Source organism: Gracilinanus agilis, chromosome 2 (assembly GCF_016433145.1).
Source record: "Gracilinanus agilis isolate LMUSP501 chromosome 2, AgileGrace, whole genome shotgun sequence".
Classification (NCBI taxonomy): domain Eukaryota; kingdom Metazoa; phylum Chordata; class Mammalia; order Didelphimorphia; family Didelphidae; genus Gracilinanus; species Gracilinanus agilis.
In genome coordinates this window covers 181,930,594-181,947,216 of record NC_058131.1, presented here as the reverse complement: position 1 = coordinate 181,947,216, position 16,623 = coordinate 181,930,594, and the positions used below count along the sequence as shown (strand labels likewise).

Genomic DNA, 16,623 nt, shown 5'->3' with positions numbered 1-16,623 from the left:
CCATCAGGAGAAGCTAGAAAAGGCACTTACCAGCCACATTGTAGATGGGATTCTTATTAAGCTCATCTGGCCTCCAAAGCCCCTTCTAGAACTGAAATTCTATAAAATCACTGGTCACATTTAAGCCAAGGATTTTGCTTAATTGAATGCTTTTAAATATTTGGTTTTTCAAAAAAAAACATACCAGAACTTACACATCCAAATAACTATTATCCTCTTTTAAATGGTTCTCCTGGAAGTCTCGGTACTTATCCCAATGATTCCAGCCCGCTGTCCCTTTAGTGCCTTCTCTGACTTCCCAGGGCAAGGAGAAAGGACGGACCTCAGGGCCAGCTGATAAGCCAGACCACACAAGAAAACCAGTCCTGTCGTTCCTTACAGCTGGGGTTTAGGTGAGAACAACATCCCCCTAGGTTAGTACCTGGGTTTGCCATCAAGTGACTCCAACTTCCAAAATGCCCATACCTTCCTCAAAGGAAAAGTCTTTGTCCCACAGGTTCTATCTAGGCTTTTGAGCATGCTGCAGACTTGGAAAACAGTCCCAAAAGAGATCTCCGTATTTACCCAGAGTAACTCAGCCTCAGCTATGCTCACACATTGGTTTTCAACCTCTTCACTAACATATAAAAGCAAATGTAATGAATCTTTAAAATACGCACCGTTCTGACTCTCCTCTCATGACTTTTCCATCATTTCTTTGTATCTAGAATGAGGTGTAGTGGATAAAGGTTTGGCCTTAGAGGCGGGAAGATCTGGGTTGCCTAGGATATATGCTAGCTGGGGGACCACACCAGGCAAATCACTTAACCTCTCAGTGACCTAGGCAGCCCTTCTAAGTATGTAGGCTATAAACTAGTTGTAGATCTCCATCAGCGTCAAAGATCCTGAATTTTCACACTTAGAATGCCCTACATGGATAAAATCACACATCTGGAAACTTCCTCTTCTCCCTCCCACAAAAATATAGATTCCTCCTGTCAAAGAATCACAGAAAATCATCTAGTCCAGCCCTCTTATTTTACAGATGAACAAAATTGAGGCCCAGAGAGGTGAGGTCACTCCACCAAAGGAGGATTCCCAACAGAGATCTCTAATTCTCGGAGACACCAGACCTCCAACTCTTATATAAGATTGTGAGATTAGGTATTAAATTTATTGCAATTCAGACATTCCTTATGTAGGGAAGGCAAGAGTCCGCAGGATGATTTTTTAAGAGTTCTGGGAAAGCCTACCCCATTCTCATCTTACAGAGGGTTTTTATTAACTCCTTTATTTCTAAAATATCATCATGGTTGATTCATTTCTCTAAGGTTAAGCACTGCCCTCTCCCTAGAGTCAGGCTTCTTTGGAAATAAAAACCCCAGGAAAGGTAACATACTTAATCACTAACATTTTAGGGTGAGTTAATCTTCAGAAAGATGTTATTGGGGGACCAGGCCTAGAGATGGGAGGTCCTAGGTTCAAATCTAGCCTCAGACACCTCATAGCTATGGGTCCCTGGGCAAGTCATTTCACCCCCAATTGCCTAGCTCTTAACTTTTTTTTTTTTTTTTTTGCATTGGATCCAATACACAGTATTGATTCTAAGACAGAAGGAAAGAGTTTTAAGAAAGAAAGGAAGGAGGGAAGTCAGTGAAGCATGCTGCTAGATGAAAGGGGGAAGATGACCCAAGAATAGGGAGGTAGGGTACATTGCTTCTCCTTCACAATTATGACTTAGGTTAGTATGACTGTGTACAATTCACTAGAGAAGTTTCTGTTTAATATGAAGAGGGAATAATTGATTTCCAAGAAGCTCATGTGGTCTCCATGTGTAAAGCTATTAGACAAATGGGTTTTTTTTTTGAGAGGGTCAATACCCTACATTAAGGATCTCATATTATTTATTAGACTCTTCAAAATAAATTGTTTTTCAAAGACATCTGGTAATACAGATGCTGGAAGGGATCAGATATGATTTGGTTCAGTTGTCTGATTTTTAAAGATTAAGAAATTCAGTCTGTGATAGGAAAAGTAATTTGCTGCAGGTCATAGTCCTAATAAATGAAGAAGTTGGGGCTCAAGCCCAGAGGATTTACTCTTTCTACATCATCTTTAACAAAAGCAAGGTGGAGGGCAAAGAGCACTGAATTGGAAAACAAAGGAACTGGGTTCATATCTTCCCTCACCCTCTTACTACCTGTGTGACCTTGGGCAAGTCACTTTGTAAAAGAAGTTGTTCGAGTAGATGGAACTTGTTGTTGTTGTTTGGCTATTACTAAAAATAAATTTCTTTGCAGAATGTGGTAGACTGACATTGGAAAAAATGGAACACTGAATTTTTGCTTCCCTTTGTATTTTATAATCTAGTAGGCCACACTTCTGGGTCAAAATGCCATTGATTTTTCATTTAATATCTATTAGAGGTACTTCTTCCTAGTAAGGCCTGTGGCTGCTACTCAATTTGGCTAAAATAAGTCTTAAAAAATGAAATCAATTCAATTTAAATCCAACTGCCTGTATTAAGAATCTATAGTGTACAAGGCGTAGTGCTGAGCTCTAAAGATACAGATATAAACTAATAAGTCCTTATCCTAGAGGAACTGGGGAGGCAGGGTATAAGGGAAAGAATTTAACACATACACTTTTAAGTCTGCTCTGAGGTTGATTATAATGGAGCAAAGGTGAGACCTAGGCATGGCGCAATCAGGAAGTTTGAGGAGAGTTAGCAGCATCAAGAAAAGCTTCCTAGAGGAAGTGCTGCATTAGCCAGGCCTTGAAGGAAGAAATGAATTTTTACAGGCAGAGATTTGGGATGAGTATGTCCCGGGTATGGGTAACACTCCATAATAATGCAGGGAAGCCAGAAAGAATGGTGGCAATGACAGAACAGCTAGTGGTCTCATCTAGTTTAAATATAGAGTGTGTGAGAAGCAGTTTGGCAGAGTAGCTTGAGATCTGTCCTTAGAGCTGAGAAGACCAAGGCCGAAGTTCTGTCTGTTTTGCATCCTGACTTATGTGACCCTGGCTAAATCATAGAACTTCTTTCTAGGCACTTCTGTGACTGCTGAAAGAAGGTCTGCCTAGCCGTGCTACCCTGGGCAAGTCACTTAACACCATCTACTTCGCCCTGGCCCTTTTGTCTTAGAGCTGTTACTAACACAGAAAGTAAGGATTGGGACGGGGGAGAGGGGGGGGTCCTCTTATATTGCAGAAAAGGTGCCAATCTACACAGGTAGAAGGAGTTTCCTCATCTGTGAGTTCCCTTTTATCAGTGAAATAATCATATATCCAGGCCCTTTCCCTCTAGAGGAAATGAAGGGAATGATGGGAGCTAAGGATGAGAAAACAGGCTGGATGCTTTCAGTGCCTGGTTGAAGAATTGGGAACTGGTCTAGGTTGCTTCTTTTTTCCATTCCCTGACAGACAACCCCTTTGCAATGGCTTTCACCTCGGAGGTGTTGACTGAGGGAACCTGCTAAGCTTTATCCTGACCCAAGGGTACAAGAACTTGAATAAACAAGGCCTATCTCTGCTGGACAACTTCAACCCAAATAAAACTTCAGGATTACTGCTTTCCATTAGTTTATTCCACTTTTCATCCATATCCTCAGTCCAGAAATGTGTTATGTCCTGGCCGCCTCTTAACATCTAGGATTTAGAAAACTGTGGCAGCATCTTCCAAGGTAACCACATTGGACGCAGCCCAGGAAGCTACAAAACAAAATCCAAAGAACCATAACCTGGATTGAAATCCTGCACAGTCTCTTTTCCTAAACTCCAAATAATACAAAAATCAATCTTTCCTCCTTCAGATGCCAACAGAGTTTATTGACATATAAACCATCATCATTCCTATATCCTTATGACTTTGTTTTTCCTCCCCCCTCAAAAAAAATTATTGTCAGATAACATCCTTTGAAATATAGCCAATTGGCCATCTCACCATATTTTAGTAACCATGGGGAATTGGGGAGAAGGGTTGGGTAACCTATATCAAATATTTTTTATTGATCTCTTTAAGTATGGAAGTGTGAATTTTTACCTACATAGTGTGAGAATTCTAAGTTGAGGTGTCACATAATTCCTTATATCATGTATTTGTATATTTAATACCAGTTTTCATTCTATCCTTTCCCCAAGAAGACAAAAGGAAGCTTTTAGATGTAAAATTACCTTCTTAAGTCAAAATGTGGAGGCTAGAAATTGCTATGCAAGTATTTGAAAGAAATAAAGCTCTATAAATGTAGACAAAACATCCTTATGTAAAAATTCAAGAGAATAAAATCTTCATCTGTTGTCACTACTGTGCATGCTTAGAAATGTAAATATATAGCCTTACAGGAGGAGCTGAGTTCTTGAACTTTTCAGGAAAGAGGTGACTAGAGGTAACAAAAATACATCATTGGTATAAGAAGATAGCACCAAAAGGGGGAAAAAAATGTGTGGAAAGGGAGTAGGGATGAAAAAAGGCTCATAACAATCAGATAAGGAAGCACCTCCCTGCTCCATACAGATTTGTTGTAAATGGGAGGAAAGCTGGGAAATAAAAGTCATAAGTCTAGCTGCCCTCTTATTTCAGCTTTGACTCACACAGGCTCCTGTAAGGAAGCTTATCAGGGATGACTAACATGTTGACAGAAGCTTTCTCACAAGGGTTAATGTCCCCATTGATCTGAGAGGCACAGTAGTATCTATCAGTAAGCCCTGAAGGCCAACGAGTCCTCTATTCCCAATCAGAGGTTTTTCTGTCTTGTGAGAGCCACATGTGATTGAACAAATAGGCCTATTTGTTTTACAGCCAACACCAAGAAAATACTGAACATCTGGCTTTGATCAGCACCACTTTTCTTCCTTGACCTTTTGCAGAGAATTTTGCAAATTTCAGATGGTGTGGATTTTTTGAGATTCTTTGGCAGGAGGCCCTCTTTATTCTGTATTCCTTACTCTAACCTGTAGAAGAACACCTCCCCAAAAAGTGGTTTCAAATATACAAAGAGATCTGCAGAATGCACATAAATCCCTTATATTGATTCATTGCTATTTTGTAGTGTGAAGTCAAGATTTCTCTTGAGAAAAACATGTTGCCAAGCCATCAGGGAAATTTGAGTATTGAAACTTTGCCCCGGGAGCACTCTGAATTACAGATACTAAACCTTTTAGATAAGCTGATCCTAAGATCATTCTGTGCTTTAAGGACATCATGGTATAATGGAAAGAAAATGAGATTTGAAATGAGAGGTTGAATCTCACTTCTGCCATTTATTGTATAACCTTGGGGAAAGTCACTTAACCTCCTTGGGTCTCAGTTTCCTTATTTGTAAGTTGAAAGATTTGGATGCTATTATTCCTAAGAGCCCTCCCTGTTCTAACTTCTCTGATTTTATGAGATTGAGTACTGGAGCCATAATTCCAAAGTGAATGGTGAGCCAGTAGAGAGGGAATTGATAGATGAAGTCCACCAGTGTTTTTCTTAATGCCACCCATGCTGCTTAACCATCTAAAGCAGATAGGGCATTTTGTTGAATTATGCTTAGTTTGTAGCCTTTAGAAGTACTATGGAGGGGAATCACAGCAAATTATACACAGTTATCCCAGATGAAGGTTTAAAAATGTGAATTTACTCTGATATAAGTGGAAGTTGCAAAAAAGTCATGTCTCATTGCACGTATTACTTAAGCCCTTCATAGGAGTAGATGTGTTTCGGTCAAGTTTGAGATTTGCATGTGAAATCCTGGCATCAGTTTTATACAGTCAGATTTTGAGGCAAAACTGAGTATCAGGAGCATGGGGCTAATGGCCAGGATCAAGCACTACGGCTAGCAACTCTGCCCCTAATCCCAACTAGGCATTGTAACTTGGGTGCCATTGTTCACTAGGGGATCTAGGCAAGAGAATGTTGATGGATTTGGACAAGGCCATGAATGCTTCTAGAAAAACAGTTGAAAGCCCAGGCCAAGGCCATTGTATACAGGAATAGTGAGTGCATTCTGAGAAACAACTTGGGCCAGAAAATCACCTGTCTGGGCTGGGAACTCTGGCAGAACAGCCCATCAGAAAAGGACCCAGAGATTTTGGGGGGACTGTGATCTCATCTCAACCAAGAAGCAAGCATAAAGCTAAGTCACACTAACTGAGGCAGTGTCCCAAGTGAGAGAGAGCAGCAACAGTCCTCTTGTATTGGGTTCTTATCAGACCACTTCTGGAGAATTGCATTTGCCTCCCAGGTGCTGCATATCAGGGAGATTACTGCCAAGTGGGAGAATGACCAAAGGATCCAAAAACCAGGCTAGATATGGGAGGTGAAGTCTTAGGGGAATCACAGCAGCTGTCTTGAACACTTGGATGAGTGGAAGTGAGCTTAGTCTTGTTTTACTGTGGCCCAGCTGGCCCATCTAAGGTGCCATCAATGGGAATGGTATAAACAGAACATGGTGCAATGAAAAGAGAATTTTCTTAACAATTAGAGCTACCTAAAAAAAAGAGTAGACTGCCTTATTAGCTGGTAGTGGATTTCCCCATCATCATAGTGGAAACTGCTTGTTAAACCACTTGATAGGAACATCAGGGAACGGGAATATTCCTCTTGAGATACATATGGACTAGATGGTGAGGTTAGTCTGTTTGCACCCAGTAAAATGTATTTAACAGCTTTCAGTATATCTTTAGCTTGTCTTACAGAAATCCTTACTCCCTTTCCTCCCTTATTTTAATGGCTACCACCACAGTGGCTATTATTACTACATAGCAATCCATCAGAATGTGAAATCAATGGTTCTGCGCATGCACAGTGCATTTTAAGAGTCAGAGACTGAGAAAAGGGATTCCCAGGTTAGGAAACTCCCTGTACCAATGCCCATTGATGCCTTCTTTGCAACTTAGACTAGAGAGGAGCACATAGAACCCAGAGAAGTTACTAAGTAATTTGCCCAGGGTCACAACAGACATGTTTTAGAGGTAGCTCGACACCGGGTCTTGCTGGCTTTGAGGCTGACTCTAGTTAAATGTCTGGGCATGCAGTTTTAGTAGACTGATCTCTGTCCCAGTCTAGTTCCTTTTCTTTTTCCCCATGTAAAAACTTTATGAAAAAGGGATACTGAGGTTGAAGTAGGAAACTCATTTGAAAGTGGATCTTTATGGCCACACAGAATCCAAAAGAAGGCAAATGTTGTTTGGCAGGCAGGGCAAAATCTACCGTTCACCTTTTACAGGGATAGGATCAAATTGGTCTGTGATTTTGTAGGGTCCTTCTCATTGCATCTGCCCTTTTGTAGGAGTGGTGTGAATTTTAGGAAATTTTTTTTTCCATTTCCCAGGATAATCTTAGAGTAGATATATTATTAGACTTTTTTTTTTAGTTTCCTTTTATTCCTCTAGCTTTCTTGACTAATGAGAATTTCCTAGGATATCCACTATATTGGTGAATTCTTGGTTAGTTAGAGCCCAGTGTCCCAAAAGGGACCAATGATTTGGAGACATGATCTATTCTATTCAGCCATATGAAATAGGTGAGAGCTGCATGAATTTGGATACTATTTGGAGCTTCCCATCAATCTATAAAGGAAATCCCAAATAATAAATATAACCAGGATCCAAAATATAAATGCTTCTGAGGACAGTGATGTTTATGTCTTTGTGTACACAAACACATGCATACATATACACATACACAAATACTGGTTTAACTAAATTAAGGAATGGGGGTGGGGGGTGTTGCTTGTTTATTTTTATTCCTGAATTCAAAATACTATTTAGTTTCTTTCAACTCCATGATGCCAAAAAGTTGGCCTAACTGGATTTCCACTTTTCAACTGATTATTTCAGTGTGCCGTATAACCAACTTAATAAAATGTCTCTTGATGAATCTGTAAGGAAGTTTGGGGGAAATGAGAGGACACACTTTGGTGCTGGCAGGCAGAACTTGTCCTGGGTATTTGGAGGTGGGAGGCAAGAGGGGCTTCCAAACTCCTCACATCTTTGTGAACAGAAATGCTTGTTCAGAAAGCTTCTTGTTGCCCTTTCCTCTAAACATCCTCATAGAAATGACATTTTGAAGTCAGCCATGATAAACTCAGAATAGTCATGCCTGAACCAGAAAATGAGCCTCAATCTGAAAGCTCCTACTAAGGTGACATGATTAGTTCTTTGAGCAGAGCTCCCTTCAAAGGTTTCTTTCTTGCCCAACCTCGTGCTAACCAAGGCTTTCCTATCACCAGTCAGTCCCCTTTCACAAACTAGAGCTTTCAAGGGAATTGATCACAAAACCTTTTCCATCATCTTCATATTCTCTCACTGCTATTTGGAAAGTGTTCAACTCCCCGTCCTAGTTTAAGGCTTTCCACCTTCGTTTTAAAATGTCACTAGCTTAGTAAATGCAGTCAAGCTGTTAGGAAGGAAAATTTTAAAAAATGTCAAACCATTTTGTTACTTGCAGACAAAATATTGAGATTAGTGCTGTTTAAAGAAGCATCGCTAAAAAAAGAGTTATAGGCTTCAGAGAAACATATAGTATTTTTGTACAGCAACTTATAAAATGTTCACTTATATCTACACTGTCTTTACTCTACAGTGTAATGTATCCAAGTGAATGTTTCCCAATAAACTGATTTTGGTGCCTCTCCTGCTGCGTACTGTCTACTTAATTCAGGTGTAGAACTTTGGCTGGGGATAATGCCCATACATTGCATCACTGTTTATGAGCTTGCAGAGAAAAGGGGGGAGGTGGGTAATAGATGGGGAGGAGGGTTAAGGTACATCTGCATGGTCATTGAAGGTAATATTCCATCCCTAATCAGAACAACCTTATTCTACCTAGTGACCTGTCCCAATGAGTTACAGAGAAGTAGTACAGTATAGTAGAAAGAGCACTGGACTTAGAGCCACAAGACCTGAGTTCAAATCCCAACTCTGTTGATTTCTTACTTGTATGACAATGGGAAAGTTTGCTTCTCTGTCCCTCCGTCCCCTCATCCGTAATATGAAGAGGTTGAGTTAGGTGCTCTCCAAAGGCCCTTTCCAACCCTAGTTTTTTCTAAAGCTCTGGTGGGAGCGCCTTTCTGACCATTTAACCCAATGCTTTTTTAGTCCTCCAAATATCCTTTATCTTGCTTAGTTATCTGTGTCTTCTTGCTAACCTGTCCAGTGCCATACTTTTAACCTGCTAATATTGCTTTGAAAAGAAGCTCTCTTGTATTCTGATCACCATCTAAATTGTGTTTAGCACCTTTCTGATGCCTCTAGCTAGACTAAAAGAGACTAGTGTGTCATGGTGTGTGCTAATGCCTAGGTCACTACCTGGGTCCTTAGCACACTCTTGCCCATTGAAAGAGAACTGTAAAATAGAAGTTTTATGAAGCCAAGTACTGTTTAGAAAATTGGGGGGGGGGGGGGGAACTATTCCAAGGAGCACTCTAATTAAAGGCAGCTAGTGGACATTTAGCTCGACCTCAGCCCTCAAGAGAATTCCTTTACTATAAAGACTTTTGAAGGTTCAAAAGCTTTTTGCTCATTGAACCAGACGTTGTGACCTATTTCCCATCCTCAATGAAGTAGTTGTCCAGAAGCCAGGGCCTGCTTCCCCTCGGAAGGTTTCAGCATGGAGCCCGCCACATGCCAGAGACTGAGCTTTTGCATAGCCTGAAGCTGTGAAGGTGTGCCTGGGTATGTTGATGGGGCTTGTTTTTGTTCATTTATGAACCAGAAGCAGATAGCGAGAGTCTTGGTGCCTGGCCATGTGAAAGGGAATGTTGAGTAGCACTGGATGTCTGTGTGTGTCTAACATCTTCATCTCCTTTGCCCATGCCTCCTACTTGTCCTGTTCCCAGGTGTGAGATGGTGACGGGTTGTGCTCCGGTTTGTGTGCCGTGTCCCTGCCTGCCTGCCATGGTCTCCTCCCCCCTCCCGTCTTCCATTTTGTTTTCTCCCTCTTCCCATCGACCACATCTGTTGTTTTGTTTCACCATGTTTCTGCCGGGGGAGGGCGGGCGGGGGGAGTATCCAGATCTGCCGGACCTGTTTGGTAACCGTCTGTTCCATGCTCTTTGCAGGTCTCCAGAGGGAGCCCAATGCGTGCCCTTCAGTAAGTGTTGAACACTTCGAAGAGCCTCCTCACCAAGGTCTTCCCCTGGAACCAGACTCTCCTAGGGGGCCGGGGGCCAAATCTCAGAATAATTTAGAATCTGACTATTTGGCGAGAGGTCGGCCTTCCAGCAACAGCTCCTTTCACAGCAGCGAAGAAGAAGGGACCGATCTCGAGGGAGACATGCTGGATTGCAGCGGCTCTCGGCCTCTCCTTATGGACTCCGAAGAAGAGGATGAATCCTGTAAAGCTCCCCAGGCCGGGTTAGTAGAAAAAGCGAATCTTACTCAACCAGAAACTGGCAAAGAAGAGACTAAGCCAGCCCAGGGGGGGAAAGAGAACCAGTTCCAAGCCTTTGTACAACTGACTGGAGAGGTCTCTGGCGAGCCAGATGTCTTTGCCACGGCCCCTTTCAGGAGCGCAAGGCCCCTGTACGATGGCACGGATGTTTTCACCAAAGCCCCGTTTGTCACCAAGGGCCACATGGCTCCTCAGGTGTCTGAGGATGCAGATGTGTTTCTGAGAGCTCCTTTCACCAAGAAGAAAAGCGTGGAAGAGCTGGTGGGCCCTCAAGGTGCCACCAAGGATTTACCCCCACAGGCTGCCCTCCACAGTCAAATGGGAGATGGCTCGCCAGTTATTAACCCTCTGCTCTCAAACCTTGATAGGGGGGTGCACCCCACAGTACTCTCTCCCCTCACTCAGTATCCCATGGTGGGATTTCTCCACCAATCTAACCTCCCTCTCAATTCCCTCCAGTCAGCAGAAGGCCTAGACAACATCCCTTCCAAGGGGACCTCTCTGGATCCTGGAGGCCACCCTAATGACAGAAACAAAGGTCACCCGTCCCAGAAGGAAGCTGCCTCGGGCTCGATGGCCAGCAAACCATTCCGCCCCCAGTCATTGTCCAAATATTCCCGTCACTATAGTCCTGAGAATGAGCCAAGCCTGGAAGCCCAGCCCATCGCTGCCTACAAAGTTGTTTCCCAGAGCAACAAGCAGTCAATCTCTGGATCCATTTCCATCACATCCTTTTCCTCCAGGACTACAGAACTGCCCAGTGTTGATCCTTTTGCTTTGGCACCTTTTCCTTCCAAATCAAGCAAGCCGAAACCTTAAGAGCTTTTTCCATTCCTGAAGCCCCTCACCTAAAATACGTCTCCTTCCACCACCCCACCACCACCACCATCCCCTTTCACACTCCCCTCAGCTGCTCTTTACTGATCCTCAGACCCCCCCTCTCACCACAGCAGAACTTCTCTTCCAAGCCCAACTGCAGAAGTTGGAGTGGGGGTGGGGGATGAGTTATTTTTAAGTTATATTCAAGTTTTCTTTTGCTTATATTGACTGCTGGGCTTCTTGGAGCATTCACCTTTATGGTGGCTTTTCACATAGGTGTCCCTCCATGATTACTAAGAAGCTATTTACTTCACCCCTTTTACTCTCGATCTTGAAGAGACCAGGTTATATAAAACCTAATTTCTGTTCATTGTCAGGTCCAGTGAGGATTCTGGAATAAGGCCCTCAGGACCGATTTAATGTTCTCTAAGGGCTTTTTTTGTTTTGCTTTCAAAGAGGTAGTTTCTGGGGGGAGTGGAGGGGATCAGGCCAGATAGCTCTTTCCTCCCAAGAGGAAATCTCATCTTGTAGCTACTGATTATTCTCAAAAAACCAGCCAACTCCAAATGGAATGCCTCATTTCAATGATGAATTACTGTGTGCATGCTGGGGCTTTGTGCACATTGTCACTGAGTGTGGATGTATGGATACGTGATGTGCCTCTTATCCATACAGACTCAGAAATGCATGCTTGTCTGATATCTCCTTGCATATTTGTAGCAATGTCAATGAAGTCTCCAGATCATATTTTACCAACTGATTTGAGTACTCAGATCTGTATTTTCTGAGGCAACACTGCATTTGAAGCATGTGGCCTTTTTGTAATACAGAAAACATTTTCCAGCAGGTTAATGCTATCCTCTTACTCCCCAGATAGCCTTTCATTAGCATTCCCCTATGGATCTAATTTCACTTTGAGACCCAGCTGTCATTTAAGTCCATTTTTTTTCTTTTGATAACAGGATTGAACCCAGGGGAAGGAATAAATGGTAAAGGCTTGGTGGAAGGGGGTGCATCACGATAAATTTCTTTCCCTATTATTATTTTTCACTGGGAAAAAAAACAAAACATTCATCTGGTCATGCAATATTCATTTTATTTATGCATTTTTTTCTAACATGGCACTATAAGAAAGGCCATTTTATTTGAGTCTCAGCCAGGGTATGAAATCTTAAGAGTAGAAAAATCAAAAGCAGCAGGCCTGAATCCAATAGAAGATCAATAGAACAGTCATAATGCTAGCTGGGAAAGAATTTTTTTGCTTCAGGATTCTGGCTCAGTTTCTGTTCTATTTGATTAAAGGAAGAAAGGATTGGAAGTGTCCAGATACAATATGTCAGGGCAAAGAAGGGACCCAGAAAATTTCCAATTCTTTCCTCTCTTTTCATGATATATTGGTTAGAGAAAGAAGTGAGGAAATGACTAGTGTCTTCCAAAAATGACAATACCTACTACTGTCTTTAGAAAGATCTGCCACATCCCTTTTTTTTTCCTGGACCCTTCATTATTAGTGCCTTAAAATAATAACTAGGTTTCTGGAAGATCTCAGCTGAAAAATTCAGCTACATGTAAAAGCACACTTCATGCACAAGCTTTAATGTGAACCCTTCATGTAACACCTAGTGAGTTTTGGAAAATTTTCTGTCAGATAGAAAACTTACTAAGCCAGATTCCTGCCTTGAACATTAGAATCAAATCTGTTGATTTTATGGTAGTGATACCTGCCCTTCAAATCTGTTTCTAGTTGGGACTTTTATCAAATGTCTAGTTCATTGGTAAAATGAATAGGATTCTATATTTCATCAGGGCTACTAGCAACAGCTTTCAAATTGAGGTAACAAATGTGCTAGGAATTTATGTCCTTATCTTGGGAGTTGCTAAGAAGACCTAGATAGATGGATGGATGGATGGATGGATGGATGGATGGATGGATGGATAGAAAGATAGATAGACAGACTGACTGTTATACAGCTGCCTTGTCCAGCTAAAAGAGATGATAACCAACCAGGCACCTCTATGATTATGAAGCAGTCCATGGCACAGGGTCATCCTTTTACCTGTTGAATAATTTAGGTATACTGAACCTTTGCACATGGAACCCTATCTAGAGCTCTTCTCATAGTCACTGTTGAATTTCCCTCAAGGGCATGAAAAGAGAGATCAGATATCTAGTGTCATCCAGGACATAAACCCTCTGTCCTTGGGAGATAGATATATTGTACACACACCAACAAAGAATGGACTTTTTAAATTGACAGGAACCTCCCAAGTCCAATCCCTCCCAAAATGTTAGACTCCCCTGCCAGATGATCATCCATCCTGCTTTTTTATTTCATTTTTTAAAGATCATGGCAATACATTTTCATGTCTGTGGTAACAGTTACTGCCAAGCAATATATTTGGAGAGCACTTGGCTTTTTAAAAGACAAATTAACAACTTAATTATTTTGAGTAAAAGTAGGTGATTAGATAACGGTTTAAACACAGGAGAAAATCATGATAGCCAAATTACCCAGATAAAGAACTCATTAAAAAAGGTGGAATTGGACTAGTCATCTGTTTTAAATATACCTCAGTCTAATGTGACTTAAGCCTGTATCTCTACAGATTACTGTATGGATCCAATGATCATATGGTTTTCCCTAGTATATAAAAAAATTTTAATGCCGTATCATTTTCTCTTATTCAATCCTTAAGAGAAGGCTTCAGCGATCATTAGATGAAATCATCAGATAACATGCCAATTTCCATTTAAAACCACAACTTCCTGGGATCTGTGTTATATTTTCTCCCTACTTGTATTTTTTTTTAATTGCCTCTACTCAATTTAGAGGTGTCTAGGTTGGGTGGTGGATAGAGCACTGGGCCTGGATCCAGGTATACAGAAGTTTACATCCAAACTAGCTTTATGATCCTAGGCAAGTCGTTTAACCATTTTACACAACTGTAAATTGAGGATAACAACCCCCTAGAGTTGTTGTGATGAACAAATGAGATAATTTGAAAAGTAGTTAGCATTGTGCTTGGCAGTAATTGGTATTTAATAAATGCTTGCTTATTCCCTTTCCCTTTAATCCATTCCATTTTGTAAGTTTTGTCATTTAAAATAAAGTCAGAACCACAAAATTTCTAAGCATAGTAGGCCACAATCCCCAGTTAAAATTTAAAACTACCTAGAAAGAAGTCCTGTGTGACATGGGTAGTTTTTTTCACTCCTCTGGACCTGATTTTTCACCCATAAAATGAAGAAATTGGATTAGACAATCTCTCTAAATGGTGCATTTTTTACTGGGTTCATGAAGCTAGCAAGAAAGGTTATGTCACTTGAAAATTATTCCCTTCACCCCGCCAAGACATCTTCTGAAATCAATTAATGAGGTTAATTTGTAAGATAAATGGGGATCCTTAGAACACCCCAAATTGGCATCAAGTAAATAATGTAAAATAGACTTCCACTTCCATAGTAAAGACTGAGAGTCCAAATTTAGTTCATCAAGAAATAATGCTTTTATTCTGGATTTGGGGGTAGGGAGTATAGAGGAAGGGGAAGGTTTTTTGGTTTCCTTTTTTCCTAACATGGCAGGGATATGCAATTTAAATAATGACCCTCAAAGAAAAGGTATATTCTTTCTGTGAAGTAAGCCAGAATACTTATACCCTGACGTGAAGTTTTGAGCCATAGCCTATGCTGAATTACTCTTAAAGAAGCCATGGTCAATCACCGTTACCAAGGATGACTGAATTAATGGACTTGATTCCTCCTGTGTTTATAAAAGAAAAAAACCTTCCCTTATACTCACAATTATAGGTGGACATGCAGTCCAAGAACCTGGGTTCAAGGCCCAATTCTGCTATTTACCTAACTTACCTTGGATAAATCACTTGACCTTTTTGGTCCAATGTCTGCAACTATAAAATGAGAATTTTGGACTAACTGATCTATGAGGTCCCTGTTAGCTGTGAATATTATTCTAAATCCTCAGGAAAACTCATTAGGTGGGAATATGGGCTGAATATTGAGCTAAACTGAAAGGAGGCAACATAATGGATGTCCCCTAGACTGTTCCCTTATTTTTAGGTTGCTGTCATTGCTGATTCTGAAATTTTCTCACGTGTTGGCTCAGCCAGTCAAGTTCTTTGGGCAAAGTTAAGTATTCATGTTCATGCATCCTGGCATTCCTAGGTGCAACCTAAGAATATAGAATCTGGCAGTGGAGACATTCCTAAGCTAAGTCTCTATGAACGAAGATGTAGAATGTTTTTTTACTGGCTGACTCGAGTTGGATCGCATTTGCCAATCATTCCAACCCCGCTTCCTTCGATGGCTGGACATTCAAATCTGCATGAAAAATAGAAGTATTATTAAAAATAAGTGCATTTCCCTCAAGTGATGTGAAAATAGATATTAAATATTGCAGGATCTTTACTTTCAAAAGTGGGAGGGAGAAGGATAATGTGGAAAGCCCAGTAAAGTGGGTGTGCCCACACATATGAATATCAAATAGGAAATGTGATTATAGGAAACTAAAGAAGACAAGGACCCTTTGCTCTCCTGATAAGGAATATTTAGTTACCTAGAAAAACTTTCAAAAACCAATGCTATGCTTTTCCTTTGACTTGGTGGCGGTCCAGCTAAAACATGTCAAACAATGAGTTTTAGGACTAAATGGTGGCTTAATACGGAAAACTATGAATCATTGCATTTCTGTCATGAGATTGATCCCCCCGCCCAACTTCACTCCAATAGGCTGTACTAGTAGCATCCAAATTTGCACCAGTAATAGTCAAGATCTCAGCAAGGTGAAAAATATATATCTTAAGTGGTCTGACTACATTTGGAGCTCTTAATCGATACTCTGCTATTAGTCATCCCCTTCCCAGAGCTCTATTTAAAGCACCCTCCGAGTGCTGGCATGCCCACATTTGGAAGCTGCTTGTTTCATTAGATCTTATCCTGTAGAAGGAACTATGTTTAACATATGTGTGCAGACATACATATGAAATAGGACCAGCATGTCGCTTTGGCTCAGAGGTTTGTTTCATGCATCAGGAATTTGATGAGATAACTGGGAAGATACAACATGGTCTCTGGGCACATGATTTTTCTGGTTACAAAATAATTTGCTCAGCCTGGAGAAAAACCAGACATTTCCCCGTGTACCATGTACACGTGCCCCTTCCCTACCCCCTCTTTTAACCCTTGGCACCACTGCAGTATCTACCTGACTCAGTCACGTTCTTCCACTTATTTGTGCACACGCACGTGCCCTTGTTGTCCAGGGAGTCTTGTGTGGCCGAGGGGCCTGCCGGGCTTCTTTCTTGCCAAGCCCGTCTCCCCAGATGGTCTCAGTGTCCCGCACTAGCATCACGCCTGGCAGGGCAGTGCCCGCTAGGACCCCCCATCCCTGCTGTTTTCAGTGGCACGTCTGCGCAGTGCTCGCTGGGGA

General features: G+C 41.4%; 1 protein-coding gene across 1 annotated transcript; it reads left to right on the top strand.

Moving 5' to 3' along the window:
• Positions 1-10,012: 10,012 nt before the first annotated feature.
• Positions 10,013-11,176, top strand: LOC123233443 (uncharacterized protein FLJ45252). Its single transcript, XM_044659553.1, has one exon. It carries the CDS (start codon positions 10,013-10,015, stop codon positions 11,174-11,176), a length of 1,164 nt encoding a protein of 387 aa, XP_044515488.1.
• Positions 11,177-16,623: the final 5,447 nt, after the last annotated feature.

What these genes read in the sequence shown, in the direction of transcription:
- LOC123233443 (XM_044659553.1), top strand. Translation starts at nt 10,013, where the DNA reads ATGCTCTTTGCAGGTCTCCAGAGGGAGCCCAATGCGTGCCCTTCAGTA.